The following is a 17,331-nucleotide window of genomic DNA, read 5'->3' as shown; positions in this document are numbered from 1 at the left end:
TGTCACATGGCTGGAGAAGTAGCAGAGGTGGGTTTTGAAACCCAGATGGTCTAACTTCAAAGCCTGTGGCCTTGCTGCAAAAGAAAATGTCTAACTGCAAAAAGAATGGGAACAGAAGATTGAGTTTTTTTAACTTCTTACTGACTTGCAAAGGGATGCATGGGATTGACAACCTCCCGATCTCCTAACAGTGTAAGAATTACAGTCCATTTATTTGCTTGAATTTTTCATGACTCAAAAGGTTTACAGATACATTCATACTGCACTGAACTGCTTGTTTCCCCAGAGAAGAACTGGAAAGACAGGAAGTAATAAAATCTGATCTTAAAAGGAAAATGATATTTTTAAACATATATTTAAAGCCAGAAAGTTGGGCAGATGGCTAAGAAGGCTGTTTTGTCGAATCCAATCAAGTAGCTTGGATCTCACCTACACTTAAAGAAGATTTTATTCCAAATCTCTTAATTTTTTTTCCCCTAATGAGCTGCCAGTACAAAGCTATGGGTTTCTTCTCAGTGGGCACGAGTAAATAGTTTTCTAAGACTCTTGATTTACTGGAAATTTCTGATAGTTTCTAAGTTTCGTCAAATCTAAAAGAACACAACCCACTAGTATCTCTGGACCGTTGCTGACGTACACCCACCTGCATTCCAAAGATGCAGGCAATTCGGATTGCACATCTGATGCCTTCTAGGCACAGTGAGGCCACTTCAGTGTCATCACAGTTCTGTAGTCCAATGCTGTAGGCTGCCAACAGTGGCGTCCACACCAGCTATCAAGGAAGGAAGGTTTTAGTAACATCCAGAGTTTTAGCATGGAAAGAGCACCTACAGGCCACGTTGTTAGTCACCGGAACAGCCAGGATGCCAAGTTCACTGCTACTTTTATTTCAATCTATTCCATTCACAATATAAAACAGTTCCTCCTAAACTATGGTCACAGCTATCACTATAAATGTACTGTTTACTAAACATACAGTTCAAAAAGGAAGGATTATTAACATGTGGCTAGTGTGCCACAACTACATCTACCTGTGTGCATGGCAGACATCACTAGTAAATCCCAGTCCCTACTGAATCTGCATCAAGCTGGAGAATGCTTCTTTACCCAGTGCACAAGGCAGCTACTGTCCATCAGAGGTTGGCGTGCAAAATAAAACCTATAAATGATTTCTGTTCTGTAACAGTTTACTGAAAGGTTCTTAATTCAAAGAATTTAGACTTTATTTTTCTTCCAACTTCCTTGTGAATTGCTTTGGAAATAAAAGGTCACAAAAATCTAGAATTGATCACCTAACAGAATACTGAAAGTTACTATAAAAACATCTTAAGAGAAAACTGCTGTGCTATGTATATAGAATATGTATATTTCCTAGCTCTTTTAAAAAGAGACCTCAGACTATTGTCTTTTTCTTCCATCTAATTTCATGTAACAAAGTAGACCTAAGGCCACTGAGGTGAGATGTCCCAACAAAACTATCCCTTTATCTTTTGCCTGAATAATTCATTTAATCCTTCCTGCAGCTCTGTATGTGGCCTCATTTTATAGATGATGAACAGAGGGAGAGGTTGAGTAACCTGACCAAGGTCACACAGCTACAAAGTAGCAAAGCCAGGATTCAAACGCAGACATTGTGACCTCAGAGTCCATGGCTGGTGCTGGGGCTTCCCGAGCATCATCAAAGGATGTGCAGGAAGGACTCGCTTTAGTTACTATTCAGACAGAAGCACCCACACCTGGCCTTTCCTCTCCTCAATCTCTTTACCATTGTAATCTCGCCAGCCGGCTTCCAGGCCAACTCCAGCGTCCGGCTTAGCCACAGGCTCTCTAACGTCTCAGGATACTCACTTTGAACATTGGCCGGACATGGTCCAAGTGAGTGGCACTTGTAAACGGGGCTTTGGCATGGCTCACAGCCTCCATCAGAGCTTTAGCTGTTTTAGCCATTTGCTCCATCTCCAGATTGTACAGTAGTCGCCGCTGCTTTTCACTAGCTACATCTATAAAGAAGAGCATGATAAGAGCAGCTAACACTCACTGAGTATTTGTTATGTGTTAGGCACTATTTCAAAAGATGTACAATGATTAACTCCCAAATCCTCCCAACCATCCCATGAATCTGCTACAAATATAATATTATTACCATTTTACAGATGGGAAAAACGAGGCAGAGAGGCTAGGTAACTTGCCCAGGGTCATACAGCTAATAAGCAGTAGAACTGGGACTTGATCCAAGGCACTGTGGCTCTAGAGCCTGCGCTCTAAACCACTACACTCTGCTGCCTCTCAAAGAAACTGAAAACTTCACAGGGGCCTTAACTAATGGAATTAAGAATAGAACAGAATCAAGAATAGAATAGAACCAAGGTTGGCACAATCACTACTGGAATTAAAGCAAAGTTTTAAAGAACACATTTTTGGGGGTAATTTAGCTCTCAGATTACATATTTTAATTCCCTCTTTTTCCTAATCACAAATCTAGCAAGATATTATGAAAGAACATAATCATAGTAATTAATATAATCACATTTCCTATTCAGATATCTAGATAAGCAAATTAAATCTATCACCAGAGTAGTCATGCATTTTGATACACTAGAAAATGAGAACAGAAATAATTTGCCATTAGACCTTACTCTGCTTAGTAGATTTGGTTGCAATTGTATGCTCTTTTGTTTCTTTCATTGCAATTTTCTTGCCTTCTATCTCTTCATAGATGCTTGAGAGATACTCTTCTGGTAGATCTTTACTGTCATTGATACCACGATTCATTTTAATATATTGCTCTTTTGTCATTTTGTTTTTTACCTGAAATGGAAAAAAATTAAAAACCATTTTAAAAACATCCAATTGCCCCAGCAAGCTATACTTAGCCACCACAATATACAAATCATTAAAATATGTTACCTGAGGACTGTGCAAGTCTGTAGTGAGCATAATAATCGAATACGCGAGGACATATGCAGTGTCAGCACTAGCAAACAGAGTTTGCCTGGAAGAAAAGATTCCAGAGGTAAAGAGCATTCATGGCGCTGAGGTTTGGAAGGTACAATGCTAAAGGGGACATACTTCACTAAAAGCAGGCCGGCTACTCCACCTCATCCCAAAGAGGAGTTTTCATGCTCTCATCCTCACTGAACAATAATTAACAACCCAGAGTATAGAAAATGCTAATGTTGTGTTGGATTCTAGGCTTCTTTGAATAAAGTAGTTTCAAATCAATTTTTTAAAAAGGCCCTTGAGGAGCATCAAGGACCAAGACTAGGGTGAGGCAAGTGAGCACAAGCTGTCAGGCGACCCTCACTTTTGGCTGCTGCCCGTGCCCTTGCACTACACTGAGAGTGACACCTCTTTACATTTCACCCGCTCAGTGCCTCACCTGCCTCACCTGCTCCTGCTCCTGAGAGCATCTACTTTGTGCCATGCACCCTGCTAGGCACTGGACAGAAACACTAAAACTGCTGTTTAGTTATTAGTTATGTACAGTGTATGTTATCCATTATAATGTCACATGGAAATACAAAGGAGAATATTTATGTTGTTCTAAACAATAAGCTGGTGAATTCTTTCTTTTTTGCCTTAGGCAAGAGGTGACAGACAAAAACATGTGGATGTACAATCGTGTATGTAAAGCTGAGGCTAGAAAACCTGGTCTGTCCAAATTGCCCCTAATGGGAACGGGAAACATTTGAAGAACATAACGAAAGGTTTGCATTTTAATATGAGATTTAATTGGGTTACATATTTAGTGACTATGGAAAACAGAATGAGGCTTCCAGGTCCACACAGGAGATATATTTAAAGTAAATAACATCTAATTATGTCTTCAGAGAATTCTTATGTCCATTTGGTTAAAATGATCAGACGCTGCCTTTGCCAATCCTGCCATCTCCAGGGAACAGCTTGCCATCTACTCAGAGGACTGGGACCAATTGATATAAAAACGAAGTTGACTTGAGAAGAAAACTGTTATCAAAATGTTTCCACAGAACAATTTCCACATCATCTTCACAGTATATTCAGACATTCTTAATTTCACGTTCAGTGGAAAAAGCGTGAGCTTTCGAGTTAGACAAATCCACACTCAATCCTGGCTCTGCTACTGATTAATTTTGGATAGGTGGCTCAATGTTCCAGAGTCTGTTTCCTCACCTGTAAAATGGGGATACTACTCCCAGGCTTACCATTAATTAAGCGAAATGCAAGTAACTTATGAAATGCATGGCCTACACACAAGCAGCGTTTGATAAAGGTTTGTTCCCTTTCCTACTTTCAATTCCTACAAAAACACGAACCACTCATCAAAAAAGGCCCCAAGATAACATCACGTCCTTTGGTGATTTTTATTAGTTTTGTAGCCATTTCTGTTACCTGCTCATCAGTATGTAATAAAAAAAAAATCCAAAATCTTTGAGATCTACCCCATATATTATATCAGGGAGCTGTTCTTAATTAGAGAAGAAGTGCCCAATTTCCTCCTCTGAACTCATAAAACTACTCTTTTATAGTAGATAATAGCATAGGCTTTAGCTGTATGATCTTGGGCAAGGTACTTAACCTCTCCTTGTCTGTAGAATGGCAGGGCGGGGGACACAAACAGGTTGCTGTGAGGTCTTACATGAGATAATCCCTTAGTACAGTGTCTGGCACATAGTGAACAGAAACTTTAGTTGCTTGGCACAGATTTAGAACGATTAAACCTCAAACAAATTAAGCTTAGTGTTCTGATGTGGAAGAGACTTAAACATGGTGCTCACCCTTGGTTGCACTCTATGTATCTTGCGGCAAACTTCTCCATTAACCGGTCAATCTTCTGGGCTTCCCCAGGTAGGCGGAAACCTTCTAGGAATGTCCGTAGGGCTGAAACAAATTCCTTTTCACAGAAGTCAAGTTGATCCACGTAGGCATACATCACCTCCTTGTTGAACCTTGTGCTGTCTCCCAGAAAATCACCTACTTGGGTCTGAAACATACGCACTGACTCACATCCAGAAATTTTCAAATATGAACCCACAGCAAAAGCTACCTGCCAAAGAGTAGAATCAGAACACCCTAGCCCTAAATGCCCAGAACACGCTGAACCACCCAAACAGCTAGGGAACTCCTGAGCTGCCCACCCACCCAAGCATTCCAGATTCAGCCTATCCTGCCATGGATGGAGGAAGATGAGGATACATAAGAGACTTCAAAACAGAAAGAATGATGGGAATCACTCAGGAACGAGGTTAGTTGCAGCTGGGCAGCCAGAAGAACACTTTCTAACAGTCAAGGACATTTTGAGCTCTCACATTGTTTCACCAAATATGCAACCACCTGCCGGGAGGCTCATTTTATTCCCTTGAAAGAGCTTTTGCAACCCTGGCCAAAGGGATAAACATGACTGCTGTAACCAGGGGGTGGACAATAGACAATGTACTCAGGGCCGGCCAATCCTGAGGCTAAAGCTGGTAAGGGCTCAGAATCACCTGACAGAACTCACAAGCAAGAGCTAAACCCCCAGTCTTACAGAATCGAGGCGCTCCTCCTGGTGCAGGAATTGGGCGATATCTTCAACTGCCGTTCCCAGCATGCCCTGCTCCTGGAGATACTGGATCCCCCTCTTGGGTTTCTTGTTGAACCTGTTTCAAGAAGAGATGGGACACAGGGTGCTTATTTCAAAGTCTGGAGGATTGAAAAAGCTGGTTTTTGAGTTTACAGTAGAACACTATGAACAAGCCGTCACATATAAGCTGGTAAGGTCCTGTGTGTCCCGGTAGCTTTTCCAAACCCCACCTTCAATTTCTAACCCAGCAGAGTCCACTGGTTGTCACCCTATATCCATTCTCCCCTTCTCCAACACTAACAGAACCCTAGGCGTTGAGATGAGTCACAGCCATTGTAATGAAAACTACATTTCCCTGCCTCCCTTAAATAAAGTATAGCCACGTGACAGAGTTCTGGCCAGTGAAGTAAGAGCAGAAGTGATGTGGGTACTTCTGGAGGGATCCTTAGACAAAGCCGACCCAGGTTGGAGGTATACCCTTTTGGCCCTTTCCCCGCTTTTTTCCAGAATACATGTGGGATGGCTGGTAGTCCAGCGGTCATTTTAGACTACGAAGCAACCCGAAGATGAAAATGATGTGCTAAGATGCTAAAGCAGGCAGATAAAAGGAGCCCCGATCCCACAAGAGCCACCATGACAGCCACCATGACAGCCTTAGACTGTCCACTTTTGGATTTCCTTTACTTGAGAGAGAAATACATGGTTTAAGCACTGTTATTTTGTATTTTTTGTTAAAGGAAGGCAAAGCCAACTAATATATAGATTCAACTGATATTTACCAGGCCTGCATGGGTGAGTGACATTCATGGATAAGCACAAACTGGCAAGGGCCGTGAAAGACACACACAGGCATAAGCACAGAGACTAACTCTGCTTAGATAGTGTGGTTACAGAAGGCCTCTCTGAAGAAGAGACGTTTTACCAAGTCTGAGAGATGAAAAGGAGCCCAGAGTATTCCAGGCACAGAGCACCATGGCGAAAAGAGTTGGAGGTGTTCAAAGCACTGAAAACGCACTGTGTGACTCAGGGTACTAGCAGGAGATGAGCTCAGTGAGGGAGGCCAGAGGCTGGGTCAGGCTGTGGTGCAGAACAGGAAACCTGGAATGATTTTAGGCAGGAAAGTGATGAGACTCAATTTATGTTTTTGAAAGATTACTTTAGCTGCTGTGGGGAGAATACACTGAGCGGGGAGGTGGGGTGGTGAAAGTTGGCATAAGGAGATTAATACTTCTTTCAGTTAATAAGTGTTATAACATCAACTTTGAATTTACTGAGTTAACCATTCAAAAGTTGGGCAGGATATGAGACTGTGTATGTGGGCAAAAGACTGGAAAGAGACAAAGATTTACCAGTGACTGATGATGCTATGGCTATATGGGAGAACGTCCTTATTTTTCAAAGATGTGTGGCTGAAGTATCATGATAGTTACAAATTACTGTCAAATGGTTCAGAAAAACACATACATAGGTAAAACAAATATGGCAAATATTAATTTTTCCGTATGTTGAAACTTTTCATAATACGTAATGGGGAAAAATGTTAATAATGGTGATTTCCTCAGGAGTGATTTTTACATTCTTGCTTTATATATTTTCTAAATGGGTTTAATTATCTTCATGGGAAAAGGGAAAAACAAAGGCTGCATTAACTACACAAACGGTGCTTTTGTAATATGCATTTCCCACTCAGGAGCCAGTTCCAGGTTCCTAGAGAAAATGTGGCTTTGTCAGAGGCCCCAGGAGATCCCACCAGAGTGGCGACCACACTCACAACTCGATGCCATGTTCAATGATTTCCTTTTGTTGCTTGATGACCTCAAATTGCTCCGGGTCATCCTGAACGGTTGTCTGGGTCCCTGAGGACACCGTGGACTCCATAGATGTCACGCTGCTCCGTCTTGCCATGTCAAGGCCTTTCCCATCCCCCATTTCCTGATCCGTGAGCCTCTCCTGACCTGCAGTGACATAAAAGCAAAAGAAACCAAAAAGGCTAATGGGACAGAGAGACGGCTGAGTAGGTCTGGCGTCATGGTTCCCTTTGTCAGACCTCTTAACAGCAACAAGTTTGTCCTAGAAGGACCATAAGTATGAAACCCTAGTATTATATCTCTCAGACACTTTAAAACTCCTTTTTTTTGAAGTCTTAAAAAAAACCAACTTCTTCATTCATGGCACTTGATGATCTAATTCTAAAATTCACATGAAAGAGTGAAAAAGGGCAAAAATAGATAAGATACTTAAAGAACAATGGACAGGTGGACTTGCCCTACAAGGTACCAAAATTTATACAGCTATAATAATTTGATAAGTGTGGTATTGGTGTAAGAACAGAAAAATCAGTAGAACAGAAAATCCAGAAACAGACTTAGATACATAGGAGAATGTGGTGGATCATAAAGGTGATGCTTCAAATCAGCAAGGGAAGGAAAGACTACTAAAAAAGTTGGGATGATCGGCTCCCCATTTGGAACAGTAGAGTTACAGCGTAACTTCACACTATTCCTCGCAAATTCCACATTTAATCTACTAAAAGCAGAACTTTTAAATACTATAAGTATTTAGCAAACTAAAATGTTTTTTTCTTTTTCTTTTTTTTTTTTTTTTTGAGACAGAGTGTCACTTTGTTGCCCTGGCTAGAATGAATGCCGTGGCGTCAGCCTAGCTCACAGCAACCTCAAACTCCTGGGCTTAAGCGAACCCACTGCCTCAGCCTCCCGAGTAGCTGGGACTACAGGCGTGCGCCACCATGCCCAGCTAATTTTTTCTATATATATTTTTAGTTGTCCAGATAATTTTTATTTCTATTTTTAGTAGAGACAGGGTCTCACTCTTGCTCAGGCTGGTCTCGAACTCCTGACCTCAAGCGATCCACTCGCCTCGGCCTCCCAGAGTGCTAGGATTACAGGCGTGAGCCACCGCGCCCGGCCTAAAATGTTCTTTTTCGATTCTAAGACAACTACACCAAGACAACTTTTCCTGGCAGTTGTAAGAAGCCTTTATGAACAGAGGTGACAGCTACACTCTCTCACCGAGGCTGGTCTGGTGGTTGGGATTCACATACAGGTCTTTGCTCCACTCCACCATGCACTTGAGAATGGACACAAGGCACTCCAGGCCTTTCTTCCTCAGGCTGAGCTCCTAAAGGACAAAGTGACAGAATACTTAGCGGAAAAGTTAAGAGAATACACATCTAAAGGCCTCTTACACATCTCATATCCTGTGAGGATATGAGATAATCACTGACATTCAGGGCTATTAAGGGTGAAACACACTCAAGGAAAAGTTCACAGGTGACACAGGCATTAAAGACACATTACAAAAACTGTGGACATCTCTAAAGGTGTTCATTACGAACATTCCAGCAGCAAAAATATGGGATGTGTGCTTTCTTAAAATGAACGATGTAAGTTGGAATTTTTAAAAGATGTTTTCATTCATTGCTTGTGTAATTAAAAAAAACTTTCAGCTGGGTGCAGTGGCTCATGCCTATGATAGTAGCATTTTGGGAGGCGGAGGCGGGAGGATCTCTTTTGCGGCAGGAGTTCCAGACCAGACTGAGCAACACAGTGAGACCCCATCTCTACAAAAAATGAAAAACTTCGCCAGATTGGTGGTGCGTGCCTGTAATCCCAGCTACTCAGGAGGCTAAGGCAAGAGGACTGGTTGAGCCCAGAAGTTTGAGGTTGCAGCAAGCTATGACAAGGCTACTGCATTCTAGATTGGGCAACAGAGTAAGACTCTGTCTCCCAAAAATAAATAAATAAATAAAATTTAAAAAAAAAAAAAAAAATTTTTTTTTTTTTTTTTGAGACAGAGTCTCACTCTGTTGCCCAGGCTACAGTGAGTGCCGTGGCATCAGCCTAGCTCACAGCAACCTCAAACTCCTGGGCTCAAGCGATCCTTCTGCCTCAGCCTCCCGAGTAGCTGGGACTACAGGCATGTGCCACCATGCCTGGCTAATTTTTTCTATATATATTTTTAGCTGTCCATATAATTTCTTTCCATTTTTAGTAGAGACGGGGTCTCGCTCTTGCTCAGGCTGGTCTCGAACTCCTGAGCTCCAATGATCCGCCCGCCTCGGCCTCCCAGAGTGCTAGGATTACAGGTGTGAGCCACCGCGCCTGGCCTAAAAAAAAAAAAAACTTTGAACAAATTTTTATTTATTCTTGCTTTTACCACTTGGTTTTAAAAAATTTTATTTTTTAAAATAGGAGTCTTAACCAATGACCCTGAACAAAAAGAGAAAAGAACATTAAATTATGTAGTAAATGAGAGATTCTGGATACAGCTTATCCCCTTAACACACAAAATGGATTCCATTTTAAGGCTCACCCTGTAAATAAATGATAATAATGAATTTTTAAAATAAACAGCATTTCTTAAATAAGAAATTGAACATGAGTTGCAGATAATCTAGATTCAAAATAGCATCTTACGCAGCATAGATCTGTGATTCTAATTATAATTATGAGCTTTTTCTAGGAAAAATGCCCATACACCAAAATTTTACACATAATTCTGGGGGCTTCATAGACCCTCTGCCCAGTTCACCCAGAGACCTTAAGTTAAGGGTCCTATTTTCTTTGTAGGCACTCTAATAATAAGGCAATCTGCTGATAACAGGCAATCTCCTTTGCCTATACTGGAAGACTGGGATTACACTATCTTTGGGAAGGTGACTGAGAATGAACCTCCTTCCTACAAGTCTCCCCTCAAATGTCACTTTGTCAAGGACACTATTAAGAAGTACAACACCCCCATCTCCAGCACTTCTTCTCTGCTGTCCCTGCTACATTCTTCCCTGCAGCACTCATCACCACCTGACAATTTACTTCTGTACTGTCGCTTCATGATGGCAGGAACTGTGTGTGTGCAAGCACATATGTGTGCATGTGCATTCCGTTCACTGCTGCATCCTCAGCTTCGAGGACGGGGCCTGGCACATGGTGCCACTCTAGAAATATTTATTGAAATAAACGAACTTTAAATGTAATTGAGTGTCCTCTGTTTTTACCTGCAGAGGTGTCATTCCCAGCTCATGTCCACTTCTTCCCTGAGCGATTTTGGATAAATCATTTACAAGACGCTCAAAAATGTTAGCAGCATTTAAATCACAGTCGTAGTTGACATAAATATCCACAACACACTGGGCATCTTGAAAATAACATACAAGTATTAGAAATTTTGATCAAAGACAAACAGCAGTTATGTTTTCTTACTAAATGAGATGTTTGCCTAAAACTTTCCCCAGTGAACTACTGACTCAGGCAGCCACATCTCACTCAAGAAATGTATGTTGGAAGCTGGGGGCGGGGGTGTGTGGGTGATTTTAGGCCTGCCCAGGCACTAACTGAAATTTCTGACAATTCATTCTACCTCTCCAAGGCTCACTTTTCTCATCAAAAAAGGGCTAACAACTGCCTGATCCACCTCTTAAAGCTGTGTCACTCTTATGAAATTACGTTTCACGACAGACAAGTGGCATCCTTAGTTTGAAGCCACACAATTAATTGTATGGTGTAAGGTAAAACCAAATTTACCTTAGCACCCAATCAAGGGTTTGCAGCACCAAAACCTTGGGCCCTGTGATTAACAAACAGTGTTTAGCTCGTAGGTAGAGTGACCAAGCGTCCCAGTTTGCTAGGATTAGGGGATTTCTGGGATGTGAGACTTTTAACACCAAAGCCAGAAAGCTCCACGCAAACCAGCCTGAGTTGATCGTGCTCTCAAAAAGGAGAGGTGGGGCAGGACTAGTCATTAAGTTAGAATTGGCATGATTTTTCCAATACTTGCTAAAACTCTGAAAGGAGGAGTTAAGGGTCTTAACAAATTAGAGCATCTGAAGGGTTTCTGAGCAAGTCCAGTGGATGAGCGCCCTCAGGGTGAAAATACCTGCACAGATCCTTGTCAGAGTCTGAATGACCATCCACCTGTGCTCAAAAGAACTTGTTGATGTTTCTAAAATGTTCAGGAATATCTCTTTGAAAAAGACCTATATGACATGAAGACAAAGGAGGACACCAATTAATAGTTTCAATCAGAGCTCAAAGACTCCCAAATCTTTAGCGGCCAGGCCAATCCTACAATAAAAATGAAGCAGCCTGGGCAGAAGGAGCAGAGCTGTGCACATGGCCTGCTGAACAGCACCGGGCCTCCTCAGTGTGGGGACAGCCAGCAGGGCAGGGCCCAATAGGGGAGCAGCTGCTGCTGACCTCTCACTTCGTGTGGAAATGCAGGACCCGTGTTCTGATTATTTGAGAGAAATCAGAAATCTGGATTTTCATGTAAAATAGGATTTCTCAATTTGGCAACTAATTCAAATTATTTCAAACAATTTACAGACCAAACAAACATGTTCAGGGAAGCTGAGCCCAGCACACAGACCACATTCTTTAAACCTTTGGTTAAAATGAAAGGCACACAAGATTTAGGGGCAATAACTTTTTATGAAATTCTTACTTGCTGGGGCAGCAGCAAGTAGACTGTGTAACTGTAGTTCTAGTGAATATGCCACCAATGATTAACTCATCTGGTATGAATGTCATGAAATAAAAAAAAAAAAATTGGAGTCCATACCTCTATCTGCATTTTCAAGTGCATTTTAAAATTTGAAAGAAGAGTAAGAAAAATGGCGAGAGAGAGCTCAAAGACATCAGGCACTGAAGAGACGCCGTTTTTGGACAAGGCCACACAGAGATATTGCTTGATTGCGTTGATGAACATCTCGTGAGTCCGGAATACTGGGCCAGCGTTTTGCAACACAGAGAGGAGTAGCTGCAGGGAAACCACTTTGGAACGCAGCTCATGGGATCTGGCAAAGACAAGGAAAACAACGAGCGCTAAAAGAGAAAATGTAAAATGGTATGTTTCTTGAGAAGGCCTTGCTCCTCTATCAGTGAACAGAATTTTCTGAGAAGCCAATGAATTAAGAATTAGCCACAGCACCTCAATGTCAGGAGAATGAGGGCAGATGGCATGAGGGAGATCCTCCTGGATCCTGCCAGCCCTGGGAGGACAAGAGCTGCCAACTCCTATTCCTTTTGTGTCTCCCCACCACAAAGTAGAGACATATAGCAGGAGTAAAATAAGTGTCAGTGAACACTGGGGAGCAGGTTCTGCAACTGCACTGATGGGATCAATGACTTCACATCATTCACTTGAGGCTGAGACACTGTCCCACTTACTCCATCTTTATACACTGTGAAGATGGTACCCTTTATCCACCCGCCTCACAATACTCTCGCCCCACCCCTCCACGTTCAGGGATGGTAACAAATGGAAAATTTTCATGAACCATTTTCCTAATGGTTATCATAACATTAGCGGCATTCTCAATAGAAGAACTGAGAATTATTGATCGCTAACCATGACAGTAACAATGGTGACTATAAAGTACAAGGCCTTCTGCTCAGGACAACACCTGTATCATTTTATTTCATCAATCCTGTAAGGTGATTTTCCCATATTCCCATTTCTTAGTACGGTAACTCATACAGCCAGGGAGCAGTGCTGGAGAAGAGGAGCCAACACGTAAATGCAGCTCTCTCTGGCCCTGAAGCCTCTGCTTTCTTCACTCCACAGCGCTGACATCCTTCCAATAGTTTGTTTACTATAAGAAATGTTTGGCTTCCCTATGTTGAATCTGGGCCTTAAATCCATCTCCACGAAGTAGAGGCTTCCAAATAGAACAGGGAACTGAGGACTGCAGGCATCCTGTCCCTCTCCACTCCATGTCATGACATTTAATATACTGGTTAGTAAAAAGAGGGTACATATTCAATATACTGACTGTTTTCAGCATATGAACCAAAAAACCCACAAAACCAGGCAAAATCTTGGTTGGTAGGAATAGAGAGACAATTCAATATGCAAGTATAAAAGGACTGTAGGGACTGCATCAGTTTGAAAAGTTGCAAAGTCATGCTAAATAAATTCCTACACTTACACCAACAAAGGGACATGGCACTGGGACTTCTAGGAACAACGGGAATATGAAACACAGTACCATATGCTCCTGGATCACTGGGTTGAAGACAGCCAAGAACTGCCGTCTGCTTACTTTGGATCTGGGGGGCCTTCACCAAGGGGTTTCATGGACAGCTTGCACAGGGAGCGAAACACAAGGAAGGCATCCTTCTGCAGAATGTGAGAGAACCTAGCAGCCACTTGATGTCCTTGGGTGTCTGATTCCTAAGATTAGAAACAAATAAAAGAAAAACCAAAGGTGCAAAACAAAAGAACTCTTTTCAAAAATAAGAAATGTAATTATTTCATGGAAATGTAAATTCTTGTATTTATTCAATGGGGAAGTGAGGGATGTGGGGGAGGGGTGAATATGGCAAAATAGGAGCTATGGGGGAGTCACTACAGCAATGCTAAAACTTTGTTCCCTGTCCTTCAAAAAGTTGGTATGGATGGTTTAAAATGATAAATGATCAAAAGCTAAATCATAAAAAAACTAAAACAAATATAAGTAATTATATTAGCTTGGGTAAGAACGGTATTGCTAAGAATACTTTTGTAGGATAAATGAAAAAAAAATGACAGGCATTATAAAATAAACTTATTTATCTAAAAAAGTAAATCCCATTTAAAAATAAACATAAAAATAAAAAATAAATATTTGTAACATATAACAAAGATTAATATTCTCAACATACAAAAATTCCTACGATTCATTAAGGAAATATAAAAACTCTTCCCCCAAACGAAAAACAGGCAAAAAATGAGTAAGCAATTCATCAAGAAATACAAATGACAAATAAACCTAAATGACCTTGTCACTGACCATTAAGGCAGGGTCCTCCTCCTATCAGACTAGCAAAGATTTGAATAAATGCTATTGCCCATTTTTAATGAGGGAACGGGAAGAGGAGCATTGAGAGCCTGAAGCAGGCAGGGATTCAAGTAATGCCTCTCACAGGCTAATTTTGTGTTAAGATCAGAAGTCTTAAAACTCTCAAGTCTTGACCCAGCAATACCAGTTGCAGGAATTTATCCCTAATCGAGAATTAAGGATGTGCACAAGATTTATCTATAAGGATATTCATTATAGAACTGTTCCCTGTGATAAAACTGGGATAATTTAAAATCCTAATAGGGACTTGGTTAATAGATTATGGTAATCCATATGAAATTTTACATGGCCATTAAAAAGTTTAGTTAGATCTCTACGTACTACGGAAAGATGTATGGAAAGATATCCATGATTTAGTGCTGAGTGAATGCAGCAAACTGCAGCCTAGTATATAAATCTAAGTGTGTCCCTGTAAGTGCAGTCTTAATGGGGAATTGGCTCTTGGAGTAGGGGTGAATAAAGCTTTATTCTTTTGATGCATAAAGTGCAGATATAGAAACAGTATATAGATATCCAGTTTATCAGTGGCATTAACATTTTATGGGGGGTGATAACTGGGGAATAAAACGTCTAAACCAATTCCTTGGTGGAGGGGAAGTTGATAATGAAAAAGGTTGAAAAACAGGTGACAAGATGCAGAAAGTGGAGTCTGGGGGGAAATTCCTGTTTCAAATGTTTATATGTACAATTTTCAAGAGAACAATAAAGCTACCTCTAAAAAATAATGTGGCAGACATATCTAGGGTGTCCATAATACACATGAAGTTCAAAAAGCAGGTTGCAACACAGCACATATATTGCGTCATTCCTTTTAAGTGGAATAATATGTGAAAGAGAGAAAAATCTGGAAGGACCTAAACTGTCAATGAGGGTTATTTCTGGGTTATGGGATTATGGATGACTTTCCCAACACAGAGAAAAAAATAGTGAACTATATATTTTCTTGCTTTTCTGTAATGAATATATATACTATTTTGAGAGAGAAGAAAAATGGCAAGAAATTAAAGTTTTTAAAAGTCTAAGTAAACAGGGTTTAATAACAATGTCATATAAACCAACATTAGCACAGTCCAAGAACTGAATCTGCTAATACAAACATGAGGCCAGGACTGTGTGACAGAAAACTGAATAGGGCTTGCTTATTTTACTTGCTTCTTTTGATAAAAGATTTAATCCTGCCATCTTCTAGAAAAGCAAAAATGGGACTGTGTCTGATCACCAACATACCAGATTATCCGCTGATGACAAGGACTGCCTGTCGTCTGCTATCCCGTTGGTCTGTGAGTTTTCATCCACTCCGGGGGGAACAGCACATTCCTGGCACTCCAGTTCGCCCAGAACCCTCTCAGGTTCTGTCAGACCATGCTTTTCCACTGCTTCTTAAAACACAAGTGCAAAGTCATAGCCAAGTTAGTGCTGTACTTTCCTAAAAGACTGGCTGACATCAGAAGGAAGTTATTCACCACCCCCCAGCTGTTGCTTTTACCCCTTTTCCTGTGCCACTGGCCTATGACTGAAATATGACTGGAAAAGGCTTGGCCAAAGTGGAGCTTAAGTTTTGTGAGTGTCTTGTTATCCACAGCTCCACTGCCAGGGCCACAGCAATGCACAACTCTCTCCAAGGGGCTTCATTCATACTGCAATCCATATCAATGGTGCCTCCAGAATTGTGCAGTGCAGCAGCCCTGCCCACCCCCATTCACTTCTGAAAAAGATTAGAAGCAGCTAAACATGAAAAGCACAGATTTTTAAAAAGTGTCATTAAGTTAGGAATCAGAGAAGAGCCAGTTATAACAGAAAACCTTAGTCACAGAGAAAAATGTAAACCTGAGCTTCCTGGCAGCCATGTGAAAAAGGGAAAGAATTAAAGAAAGAATTAAAGAGATTTCATCATTTAATGAAGGAAAGCATATCTGATGATCAGTAGAACAAGGAAATTCCTCTAGGAGGAATTTATGATGTGTATCTTTATATATAAGGGACATTGAACAACTTACTGAGCACAATCTTCAATAATAGCTCTACAAAGCATATATTCATTCCACAAATACTTATCAAGTGCCTATTATGTGCCAAGCTCTGTGGTAGGGGCTGGAGGATATAGCAGCAAACAAGGCAAACATTTATTATGTGATGGCTACTGTACAGACCCCAGAAACAAATCTAAAGGTATGAAATAAAATTGCTCCATTTTTAAAGACATTTCTGTAAGAAGTTAAGCAAATAACAGAATCTATATACAGCTTTGTGGTACTTTAACTTAACAAAAAGAAAGGGCTTAGAGAAGTGGCTTTTAAATCATGACCTCAGTAAGAAATTAATTTTTAAAATCATGTCCCAATACAGACATGTGCACATAAATAACTGAAACACATTTCATGAAATAATACTTAACCCTATATGCAATGTAGTCAGATCATTTGTATTCTATTTCCTTAAAAAAATGCTGATTGCAATCCTCTAAATTTCTGATTTTTCCACCAATTAATGATTTATTGGCACTCTAACCAAGTGTTCACCAGATAGCCACTGACCTGAGATTTTAGGCAAAAACAAAGGAAAAAAAAATCATCTAATAGTCATTCTGAGCTACATAAGTTTAATTCCACTAAAACCACCATGAAACTGAGGAAATTATGAATGAAACAAAATGACTATAGCAAACCAAATGAGAATAAAATCAATCACTAAAAATAAGTAATTTTTGAAGCCCATCTGAAATGGGCAGGCATGGGCAGACTCAGTTTCTATGAGTTCACTGGGCAGCAGAGAGGGAACGCCACCACTAAAAAGTTTGGCTGAGGACGTTTTTGGAGGAATGAGTTAGGAGGAAAGGCTGGGTCGTCCTTGGTTCTTACCTTTAACGGCAGATGTGACTACATCTTCTAAGATGTCCTTCACCACCTCCTGGGCACCTTCATCAGTCCCTACA

The 17,331-nt window shown here is 40.9% G+C and overlaps 1 protein-coding gene across 2 annotated transcripts in view; it reads right to left on the bottom strand.

Annotated features, from left to right (window-relative positions):
- The window catches only part of ARFGEF2 (ADP ribosylation factor guanine nucleotide exchange factor 2), an 86,401-nt gene that overhangs the window by 39,959 nt on the left and 29,111 nt on the right, over window positions 1–17,331 (bottom strand). The window contains exons 7-20 of one of the 2 annotated variants that reach the window (XM_045529230.1): window positions 17,258–17,326; window positions 15,627–15,778; window positions 13,602–13,732; window positions 12,119–12,353; window positions 11,435–11,534; window positions 10,557–10,696; window positions 8,572–8,680; window positions 7,314–7,497; window positions 5,507–5,618; window positions 4,758–4,963; window positions 2,908–2,992; window positions 2,637–2,808; window positions 1,849–2,000; window positions 644–772 (exon numbers count right to left, since the gene is read on the bottom strand). In XM_045529230.1, the coding sequence (XP_045385186.1) occupies window positions 644–772; window positions 1,849–2,000; window positions 2,637–2,808; window positions 2,908–2,992; window positions 4,758–4,963; window positions 5,507–5,618; window positions 7,314–7,497; window positions 8,572–8,680; window positions 10,557–10,696; window positions 11,435–11,534; window positions 12,119–12,353; window positions 13,602–13,732; window positions 15,627–15,778; window positions 17,258–17,326 (1,976 nt within the window). The remainder of the gene's footprint in view (window positions 1–643; window positions 773–1,848; window positions 2,001–2,636; window positions 2,809–2,907; window positions 2,993–4,757; window positions 4,964–5,506; window positions 5,619–7,313; window positions 7,498–8,571; window positions 8,681–10,556; window positions 10,697–11,434; window positions 11,535–12,118; window positions 12,354–13,601; window positions 13,733–15,626; window positions 15,779–17,257; window positions 17,327–17,331) is intronic. The other variant, XM_045529231.1, reaches the window with a different exon arrangement.

This window comes from Lemur catta, chromosome 17 (genome assembly GCF_020740605.2).
Source record: "Lemur catta isolate mLemCat1 chromosome 17, mLemCat1.pri, whole genome shotgun sequence".
Taxonomy (NCBI): domain Eukaryota; kingdom Metazoa; phylum Chordata; class Mammalia; order Primates; family Lemuridae; genus Lemur; species Lemur catta.
The sequence above is the reverse complement of the archived record's forward strand: the minus strand, read 5'-3'. Positions and strand labels throughout refer to the sequence as shown.